At 39.4% G+C, this 11,550-nt stretch overlaps 1 protein-coding gene across 2 annotated transcripts; it reads left to right on the top strand.

Annotated features, from left to right (window-relative positions):
- Nucleotides 1-1,066: 1,066 nt before the first annotated feature.
- LOC311042003 (collagen triple helix repeat-containing protein 1-like) lies at nt 1,067-11,090 on the top strand. Of its 2 annotated transcripts, XM_084052501.1 has the most exons (5): nt 1,067-1,203; nt 2,194-2,262; nt 6,258-6,476; nt 7,859-8,075; nt 8,861-11,090. In XM_084052501.1, the coding sequence occupies exons 1-5, from the start codon at nt 1,090-1,092 to the stop codon at nt 9,001-9,003; spliced, it is 762 nt and encodes a 253-aa protein (XP_083908627.1). In that variant the 5' UTR covers nt 1,067-1,089; the 3' UTR covers nt 9,004-11,090. The 2 variants fall into 2 exon arrangements, with proteins under 2 accessions (XP_083908627.1, XP_083908628.1); XM_084052502.1 differs by lacking the exon at nt 2,194-2,262.
- The last annotated feature ends 460 nt before the right edge of the window (nt 11,091-11,550 follow it).

An 11,550-nucleotide genomic window follows, 5' to 3' on the forward strand; every position in this document is an offset into this window, starting at 1 on the left:
ATTCTCATAGACCGACAATCCACCACCGTGCGAGGTCTCCAACTTTAGTAAAAAATAAACAACTATTTCGCTGCTAACCGAAACGAAGGCCGTTTTGTGTTGTTGAAAGTCTATTCTCTAGGCTGGGGATCTTCTCAGGACCCCACCTTCTCTGTATAATACACTTTTTGGACAGAAAATAAAATATTTCCGCTAGACGGATATTGTTTTATTTACTCCACTGCGCCCTCTACAGATCTGGTCAATGGTAATTTATTTTGACCAGATCTGTAGAGGGCGCAGTTGAGTAAATAAAATAATCACTATATGCTCAGAAACATAGTTCTTCTAGAGCAGTTGTTCTCAACCTGTGGGTCGGGACCCCCAGGTGGTCCCCATATGATGTTGGGGGAGGGGGGTCCCCAGATGACAGTGAAGTGACAATTTAAGGACTTTTGAATACCTCAAAAATAAAAATAAAAGAAAAAGGTCATTGCTGCATCAAAAGTAATCAACAAACTATAGGCCTACTATATAACTGGTCAAACATTGGCCAAAATAATATAAGAAAGAGGCAAACATTTTGAAAATAGCAGATCTACAAGCTCACAACGAAGCGAGGCATTGTGAGCTTGTAGATCTGCTATTTTCACAATATTTATCCGTGGAACCAATAAACTAAATGTAATGCCTATAATTCCAAGTGCTTGTCTGGGTGGGGGTCCCCAGTTCAAATATGATTGTTTTGGGGGAGTCCCCAGTTCAAATATGATTATTTTGGGGGGTCCCCAGTTCAAATATGATTATTTGGGGGGGTTCCCAGTTCAAATATGATCATTTTGGGGGGGTCCCAGTTCCAATATGATTATTTTGGGGGGTCGCTGCCTGAAAAGTTTGAGAACCACTGTTCTAGAGCCAGGTTCCAGGCTGGAACCTGGCTCTAGAACAGCCCTACTGCCAGTTGACTGGCTCCTCCGTCCTCTAAAGTTTAAACTAAAGTCTGGTCCTGCCTCCTCCTCCTCCTTCCAGCCTCTGGCTCCTCCAGTGTGTAACTACTGTCCTGTCTGTCCTGTAGTCTCTCTCTCTCTCTAACAACCCAGCGACACCACGATGTCTCCTGTGGCCGCGCGTCTGCTGCTGCTCACCTGTCTGGTGCTGCCTCTGTACGGAGTGGAAAAGGTGAGGAATAGAGGCTATCGAAACAAGGATGCTGAGATGGAAAAGGTACGTTATTTATAAGACGAGAGTGGAAAACGGACGGTGCGTTATTTTGGGGGATTTCGAGTCATTTGATTTATAAGAGCCACGCGTTCATATAAGCTTCTTAAAGTTAAGTTGTTGAGTTTTTCCCCTCGCGTTGGTTTAGACACCGTTATTCTTTGTCATAAGAAAAAGCTGCAGCACATTAACATTTTATTTGACATGATGTGGGTCATGCTGGAGCTGGATGCCATCCTGGCAAAAGATGAGCGTTATTAGAGGCTATACTTGTATCGCTGAGTTACTTCGATGCTGAGTTACTTCGATGAATTGAGGACAAAGGACCCCAATGGAAACAAGCCATAGCTTTTGGGGTTTTAAATCCTCTTAACAGACCTTGTATTGAACTGTACTTCCCTGTGCTTGTCTTTGCAAACGGTTATAAAGTATTCAATCAATCAATTACAATGAACAACAGATTTAAACAGATTTGGTTGCAACTTGCAACAGCAAAATAAGGCTCATTGTGGAAATATGTCGACCTGTGCAAAAGGTGCAAAGAGTGTTTTATTATTTTTATTTTATAGGCATATATAAAAATAAACATTTACATTGGAATTAGTATTTTAATGTAAATGACTGGGCTAACAGATGCATTGGTTATTATGGTGTCATTTCCCACCTCTAGCACAACATTGAGGTTTTAATCTCAACCTGTGGGCTGCGGCCCAATAGCGGGCCGTGAGGACATTGCAAGTGCCCCCCCCCCCAACTAATTAGAAAAACACTAAGATTTTAATGTGAATTCATATAACATTAATATAAAATTTAAAAAGTTCACAATTGTATTTAGATTTAGTGATAAATCAGTTTTCATTGTGATAACCGATAATAATAGGAACTTGATGTTATAGTTCCATTATTCCGAGCATGAACACACAACAAACAGAAAAAGTTTGGGAGGGAACCAGTTTAATGAACAGCATGTTATGTCATCATTTTCTGTCTATATAGTGCACTGGAAATGATGCAGACAAAGCTAACTGCACTAGACACACAGAGGAAGACAGATTGAACAACACGGTAATAATCACATTTTATATGTCCTGCTTCATTCATTCCAGAGCTGCTGAAAACTCAACTGAAATTTGAATGAACTTGAACAGTAAAAAAGGCATGCATTCTGTTGCTGTGTGCAGTGGTGGGCACATGTACTCAACCCCAGTACTTGAGTCAAAGTATAGATACTCCTGGTCAAATATTACTCCACAACAAAGTTGCTCAGTCAAATTAAGTACTTGAGTTAAAGTACTGGAATACTTAAAGGACGACTTCACCATTTTCAACATATCTTCATATATTTGGTCCACTCCTCACTAATGCTCATGATAAAATGGTTCTTTGTTTCATAGATAGGCGAGCTATGGACACTTTTTTTCCATTTTTATTAACATGAGAACAATTGCTTCCATTATATTATAGCATGCTAACTTTACAGGAATAGAAAGTCTGGTTTCTATTATCTTGGATTCCCCATCGATGATGTCACTGGTAGGGGGGTTTCTGAACTGTCCACAGCCCTCCTCTGAGACCAGTAGACACAAATGGTGCCATATTATGATGAGCATTAGTGGTAATTATATGAAGATAGGTTGAAAATGGGTGAAGTCGTCCAATAGTATAGGCTACATGGTTTTAAAAATACTCAAGGATTCAGAAGTACACATTACAACGTACATTTACTATTTAATATTAATGCAGAGTACAGCAACTTGCAATGTTTACAAGATAGTCTACAAGATACAATACACCTCAAACACAAAGACACCCATGTACTTGTCAAACTACTTTAAAACATTAAAGACGTCCACAAACACAACACCAGAGGGAGCTCCACAAATCACGTTCAGCACAGATTTGGCTCAAACAAGGGGTTAAATTAGTTCTATTGCCAGAAAAGCCCCCCCCTCCGAACTGTTTACTGTACATATTTTTATTTGTGATTACTACTCGTCTATATAATGTATTTGCATAGTATTGTATGTTTGTCTGTCACTAAATGTTTCTATGATGTTTCTTGGGTGCTTTCAAGCCATAATGCTTTCTTGGGTTCTTGGGTAAAGTATTCAATCAATCAATCAATCAATCAATCAACCCCCCCCCCAAGATTTTCAAGCAACATAAAGAAATATATCAATAATAGTGAAAATATCATATGTAGAAGCTCACATGTGTTGTGACTCTTGTGAGATTGTAGATATGATTTGAAATAGGACTTACTGTATTTGGTTAATTCGTAATGTACTTTTTTTTACCTTGCTAGAAATAGTGGAGTCAGAAGTACAACATTTGTCTTTGAAATGTATTGGAGTGAATGTCATCGAAAAAGTAAAGTAAAGTACAGATCCTCAAAAAAACATAGTAGTTACTATTAGCTTACTGTGTCCACCACTGGCTGTGTGGCCCAGGCTGGGAGTGGGTTTTCTTTGGCTCTTCCTTCAGTGTCACAACCAATGCATGACCTGTTGGTGATGATTCCTCAGTCCTTCCAGGCGAATGCCGCCTCTATGCTTGAGTCAAAAGCAATGGTCTTTCCGTTAATACTAACATTCAGAAAGGGCAATACTGTAATTTGCAGCACCACTATAGACTCTCCAGACTAAGTTAATATAAAAGTCAGCTGTGTAGCTACGTACACACAGAGTCTATTCATTAAGGTTACTTTGAAAGGTCTCCAGATTCGCGAACCTCATTAAAATGTTCAGACCCTGTAACTGTACTGAATTCCAAAGCTATACCGTTGAAATCATTCACTAATGCAAAATTCAGCTATAGTTGAGGTATATTATTTCCATAGTCACTTCCACATTAGGTCAGCCATCCTGGAATGTTATCCACTGCGTTAAAAGGACAAATTCCCAGTCTGTTACAGCATATGCATGTCGCCAGTGGTGGAAAGTAACTAAGTACATTTACTGCATTTACAAGTACTGCATTTGAGTAAAATTGTGTGGTACTTTTACTTACTACTTAGCCTACTTTTCTCGCCACTACAGTTACTTTGCAGATTCAGATTATCAATGCAAAACCTACGTTGACCACCTAAGGCGAGCCCTACTTTATACTTTGGCTATTCAAAAAATAGCCAACGTACAAGCCCGCAACTCGTTGCATCGTGATGCATTGTGGGCCTACTGTATTTTTGAAAATGTTTGACCAATTTGAGTACTTTTACTTTACTGCAAGTAATATTTGTATGCTAATACAATTTTTAATACAGGCTATAACAGAGTGTTTTTCTATTGTGGTATTGCTACTTTTACTCAAGTAAAAGAGTACTTATTCCACCACTGATGTCACCTCATAATCTATCAACTGTATTTGATCACAGGCTTCAGTTATCCCAGTTTTCCCCCCACAGGGATGAGGTCAGACTTCATTACTCCACCATAGGAGATCAGCCTCAAAGGTGGCTCAGCTTAATGGCTAAAACAGCGGGTGGGAGAGAGGGTGGATGGGTGCCTCACTGGGGCATGCGTCTCTCAGCAGTCAGCAGTGGAGATAAATAAAAACGTAACTCTATATCTGTTATTCTTTCTATTAGCTTTTTAACATTCTTTAAATTCTCTTTGCCTAAAATACACATATCTTTTACCCAAGAGGCTCAAGTAACAACATGTTTTTTGAGACTGAGAATCGCCTTTGTTATTTCCTTCTGCTGAGCACTGATTGACTCTGCCTGTTGGCCGGGTGCCCTCCTGCACAGCTGCATGACGAACAAAAGATTTATATAACAAAATAAATTGTAACAAAATGTTTACCCTCCCAGACCCAAACCCTCAGTTTTTATTGGACAAAGCTGTATTTTTACACACCAGTTAAAGACGTGTCACATTTTCTTTGATAAGACATAATAGGCCCGTATAAGTGGCATTTGGCTACTTGTTTTTATTCATCAAATGACAGAAATGAATTCCTGGTTTTAATTAAATCTCCTACATTGCATTATTATATGGTATTCGTGACTGAGCTTTGTTTCTTTGAAGGTCATAAAAGTCATGTTAGATCTACATTGTGCGTCTCTCTCTCTGTGTGGTGTGGCTACTTGGGCAGGCTCACATGTCTCTCTGAGTCAGCTTGAGTAACAGGCAGCATCTGTTTAAACATAGCAGGACACCCTAGACACTGAATCACTCCAGACACTGACCAGACACCCACTGGCTATCAACAGGCCCTCAATTTATGATTAATCCACGGTCTGTCACTCTAACACTTTATGTGGCCTAATAGCTGATACTTCACAGCTGGTCTTTTCTTACACATAGCACATTGACACTCAGATAAAGTGGGACATGAAGTGGGATTTGTCCAACACTAGGCTGTTTATTAACATGATTTGAATGGGGTATAATTGAGAATCAGTAGGGTTTATTTGTCACTAATCATACAGGTACAAGCAGTGAAATAAATGCAAGTGTGATAACTAAGGTCCGCAATGCTGTGATAAATGCAACATAATCGTGAAACTTAATACCACACTTGCATTTCGCTGCTTGTAATTTGTGTTGGGGTGTGATAGTTGACCTAGAGATGGCAACATCTCTTGGTCATTATCGTCCTTTGCAGATCTTGCAGTCCAACCGGGACTTGGCATGCTGGAAAAAGTTGCACTCTGAAACAGGAAGTTGGATTTTAATAGCCCCAACATGGGCCCACAGCTTTTATTTATTTATCTTGTTCCCTTTTTCTTTTTCTTCAATTTCTCTGTCTAGGCCTAGGGCGAGTAAAAAGGGTGTGTTTTTTTTATATTTTTTTATATAATATGTTGCAAAGATTATATCAACAAATTGATCAAACATTTAAGCCCCATTTTATACTTTGTCGCACAACAGTGTATTTTAACAAAACAATGTTAAACATTACAGCTTATAGAATGGCCATTTTAACTATTTTAGAAAATTGTTGACATTTTTTAAAGCTCAAATCGGTTAGTTCAATTAAATCTCACTCCCCTAATCATGTCCTCCTCACTCCACCTGTCCCCTCTTCTTGTTTCTCCCACTGTTTGGGTTTTCCAGTACAGCAGCTGTATGCAGGGTCCGCCTGGCAGCCATGGAAGAGAGGGCAACCCGGGCACCAACGGGATCCCGGGCACGCCGGGCATCCCTGGGCGGGATGGGGCGAGGGGGGAGAAAGGAGAGTGTGTGAGTGAGATCTTTGAGGAGGCCTGGAAACCCAACTATAAACAATGTGCCTGGAACTCTCTGAACTATGGCATTGACCTGGGTAAAATAGCTGTAAGTATCCTGGTGTTTTACATGTAGGGTTGAGAGGGTTGGTAACCGAACAAGTCACCGTTCTCTTTACCTTCATGAACGTGATATCATAGCTGTCAAGCAGAAACCTCTTATCTCCATATGTTACGACCTTATATGGAGTCTAGAGGCTAAGGAGTAACACATAAAGTACCACAAACACAAGTAACGAAAAAAAGTGTACATTTATTACTGAACTTGTGGTTACAGAAATTGCATAGAAATGTCAATATAAATAGGGAAAGCGTCAAACTTCAGGGTGGCCAAGGCCAAAACAACAAACAGAACACTCCACCCTACCTGAAAAGGAATCAAACTAAACTACACCAACCAAAGCAAAAATGACCGTCTACACTCCCTAACTAAACATAAACATGTTCAAAAAGAGTATAGAAGGAAATGGCAGCACACCCCTACCAAGCTTCCCTGGTCTGTACTTTAAACACTAACTATAAAAGTTACCTTAAACACCAAGCATAAGGCATGGCACACAGCCTACAGATACAGTAAACAGGAATAGATGCTAGCTACACAAAAGGGTTCAGCACATGAAGGTGACGGATGGCAAAAGCTTCTCCCAGGCTTTTATACTGGCTGCTAGCTGATTTAGGATGAGGCCCAGATGTGTCTCCAGACACCACGCCACTCCTCCAATCTCCACTCCCCCCTCCATTACCAAATAGGGCACTGAAAACACTCAGAGGGTTAAAACACAATATGAGGCCCCCTTTGTGGCCTCATTGTTAAACACCATATTTTAACTTTGTGTGTTTTTTTCCGTAAATGTATGCCCTACTTGATCACACTACACTACAGTGTCACACTAATGTATCAAAAGTAGCAGATCTGCAAGCTCAAAACGTGGCGTTTTGAGCTTGTAGATCTGCCACTTCACACGATTTACTAATATTATTGTACATTTAAATAAGCCCTCATAACTTATTTTAGATATGTTTACATTATAGTACTCTAGTTCCTGTGTGTGACTTAGTTTGAATCACATTTTCACTTAAAAGGGGTATTTCACTTTAAAGCTGGCTTTTGTGTGCACCCCAGATAGTTTTTGAGTTGCTTGGTTCAATATTTAGATAATTTGACTTTCATTATCCTATATAAATCTGCTGAACTTCAAACTCCATTTTAACCATGTTAGACTCATTGAAAACACACAACCCTGATTCTGGTGACTGATACTGTACTTCTAATGCGTGAGGGGGCCGTGTTTTTTCAATGACCCCAGAAGTGTTTTAAAGTGAAATTCCCCTTCAATAAACTAGTAAAAACAATTATAATGGTAGCTGGTGACCTCTGCCAGGCCAGTGCCCAAATGAGGACCTTTTTGATGTCTTTTCTGTGCTTTTCAGGACTGTACGTTCACCAAGCTGCGTTCAGACAGCGCTCTGCGAGTGCTGTTCAGCGGTTCCCTCAGACTCAAGTGCAAGAACGCTTGCTGTCAGAGATGGTACTTCACCTTCAATGGAGCGGAGTGTGCAGGACCACTCCCCATAGAGTCCATCATCTACTTAGACCAAGGCAGCCCAGAGCTCAACTCCACCATCAACATACACAGAACATCAGCAGGTATATGCTTTACGACATAACCACTTAAGCCCTGATGTCGAAAATTGTCAAAAGTTGTGAACTTTTTAACAATTCTGGCTAATGATTTGCTAGTGATATTCTTTTGGTAAAACGTTAAAGCACAATATTCTGATAGTTCTGTAGTAAACAGAAAATACCTTTTCAGGTCAGAATACCAATTGTATCCAATCAGGAGAGAAAACCCCACAAATATAATTGATCAGCTTACATTTTATATTCCACCTTTTTGTGTTCCAATTCCTATTTCTTCTGCTCATTTTTGTGTTTCATCACTTCCAATTTAACTTTATTTTTATCCTGTGTCCTGTATTCTCTCTCCTGATTGGATAAAATTGCTATCCTGACCTGAACATGTATTTTCTGTTTTACTAAAGAGCTGGCGATGGGGGAGACCCCCTTTTATAGAACAAAGACACTCTAGCCTAGCACAAACATTCACTACGACGCCATCTGCTGGTCATTGACCTTTATTGAATGTATGCTTAGAATTGAACAATAGCAGTGTTTGTAACAGCCTGGGAAAGCTTTGCCTCTCAAAGTCCATGGGGACTTCAGCATATATTTCACTTTTTGAAAGCAGAGTAACTCCTTTCATTTCAGGACGAGTTAATCACCGTCATAAAACAACCCAATGAAGAGCTGTTCAGTTTGGGTGTTCACTGGGATTAATTGTAGCCTGGAAGAAGTGGTAACCACAGCTCTCTCTCTCTCTTCTCTCTCTCTCTCTCTCTCTCTCTCTCTCTCTCTTCTGTTCTCTATTGCAGTGGAGGGGCTGTGCGAGGGCGTGAAGTCAGGATTGGTGGATGTGGCGGTTTGGGTTGGGACCTGCGCCGATTATCCAAGGGGCGACGCATCTACGGGTTGGAACTCTGTGTCGAGGGTTATCATAGAGGAACTGCCCAAATAAAAGGCTCTCTGTGGGCTCTTTTCGACTACAAGAACGAAGTGTGAACCGTGTGCCCTGCCATCTTCTAACAGTATTTCACCAGCTTTGGATTTGTGATACGCAGTGATGGAAGTACTCACATGTTTTACTTAAAGGGGCTACACCATGATTTAAAAAAATATGTATTATATATAAATATTGCCCCCTAATATGTTTTAAACAGGTTGTAAGCCTAAAAAACATCCAGATATTTTTTCTCACAATCTGACTGTCTGTCATTCCAAGCTTTTTCAGCTGCAATACCAAAACGTCCTATTGGGCAGGGGGGAGCTACTGAGCAATTCTGTCTGGCCATCATCAATGCAAAATCAGGGCAAGTGACATCACTTGCCCTGCCATTCTGAAATGGCCTGTTCAGACACGCCCATTCAGGAAATCCATGAAATGAGCATGAATGACTGAATGTTAAAAAAATATATTTTTTTGGGTACAAGAGACACTGGGGAGCCAAAAAAATACTAAAAACCTAAAAAAAAATGAAATTCATGGTGTAGCCCCTTTAAGTAAAAGTATAGAAGTCCCGTATTCAAAGTAAAAAGTACAAAAGTATCGGCATCAAAATATGTCCCATTTCACAAGTTCAAAATGTATAAAAGACATTTAGAAAATAGACGATCTACAAGCTCACAATGCGTCACATAGCAACACATTGTGAGCTTGTAGATCTGCTATTTTCAAATGGCCAAAATGTATATAGGGCTGAAGTGGTTAATGTGTTTTGTAATAATAATCAAAATCTACAAAGTAACTAGTAACTAAAGTTTGTATTATAATTGTAGTGGAGTAAAAGTATAATATTTTCCTCTGAGATGTAGTGGGGTAAAAGTGAAAGTATTGAAATTTGTAAATACTGAAGAAAGTAAAAAATACCTCAAAATTGTACTCAAGTACAGTACTTGAGCATATGTACTTAGTTACTTTTCACCACTGGTGGTGATACGCTTATGGCTCGTTTTCAAATAGGGCCTCAGAACCTAATTTGGGTCCCGCTCAGGGGGTAGCACTGACTCCTGAGTTCTTGGAACCCAGAACTTGTACTTTCAAACGTTTAAAAAGAAATAGCAAAGATCTTTGCTTTCTTTAATAGTTTTTTTCTTCTTTTTTTTTATGAAGGATATTGCCGGTTCTTCTGGTTATAATGGAAACATTAAAAAAACAAAACATTACAGAACATTACAGGTTCTGGGAAGTTTCAGGTTATGAAAGGTTCTGCGTTCCACTTGTTAGTCGAAGAGAGCCATGATTTGGAGGGGAGGGAGGGCGGGAGGGAGGGTCCCGATAGAATGCTGTCTGCCTCATGTGGTTCAACCAAAACTATCAGTTGTGGTTTAGCAGAGGCATCACAGCATCACCGATGTCAACTTGAATGTTTTATTTTTATACCAGACATGTTGACAGGGATATAAACGGGGGAGTACTGTGTTATTTTGTGTACCAGAAATAACACTTTGGTGTCTTTGTTTTTTTTTTTTTACTGTAGTATCATTTTGTACTGTAGTCTTTCTGCTAAAGTGCCTTGTCACTCTGAGGAGGGAAAGGTCAACCTTTGCTCAAATTGTTGTTCAGTCTCATTGAAATGAAAGGCGGTTTGGTAGCCAGAGGAGCTGCCAAACTGCTACTAGAGATTGTACCCTTTTTTAGTTAACTGCCTGGTGCCAAATTACAGAAAATATGTTGTCATCATAGTGTGTATGAGCAGCAGGGGTGGACACAGTATATACTCAAGGAATATTCAAAAGTACAAATTATGCAGTACATTTTCTTTTTAATATCAATGTATTGCTGTATTTAAAAAATGTCCCCAAAAGATTTCACCAAAAAAACAACAAAAAACAAAAATGTCCGAAAATTGCAGATCTACAAGCTCACGTGTCTCGGGTGCGATGCATTGTGAGCTTGTAGATCGGCTATTTTCACTATATTTGAATTAAAGGGGAAATCCACCCATTTTCAATATTTAACTATGTCATTAATATAGCATAAAGGAGTTGTGTGGAAATAAGAAAAAAGTTCCCCCCTTTCTGTGTTGCCTTGAACTGGAGGATTGATTGTGGGTTTAACATTGCAAATTACAACATGATGAGTCATCACGTTGTAATTTGCAATGTTAAACCCACAATCAATCCTCCAGTTCAAGGCAACACAGAAAGGGGGGAACTTTTTTCTTATTTCCACACAACTCCTTTATGCTATATTAATGACATAGTTAAATATTGAAAATGGGTGGATTTCCCCTTTAAGTGGTTAATTCAAATGTTTTTGTATGTTTGGTTCCCAAGAGTCCAAGAAATGTAGTGGAGTCAAAAGTACAATATTTCTATTGAGTCATTAGCTTGCAAATAAAAGATGAACCTCCAAAAACGTACTTACTGTACTATAAGTACAATACTCAAGTAAATGTGTAAAAGTTATTGCCCACCACTGATGATAAGTGATATAAGACCAAGATACATTATGCCATTTCATAGTGACAAGATTTTAACAATACTGACAGGCTGGAGAGAATGT

The sequence above is a fragment of the Gymnoscopelus microlampas genome (genome assembly GCF_963454915.1).
Source record: "Gymnoscopelus microlampas genome assembly, chromosome: 3".
NCBI lineage: Eukaryota > Metazoa > Chordata > Actinopteri > Myctophiformes > Myctophidae > Gymnoscopelus > Gymnoscopelus microlampas.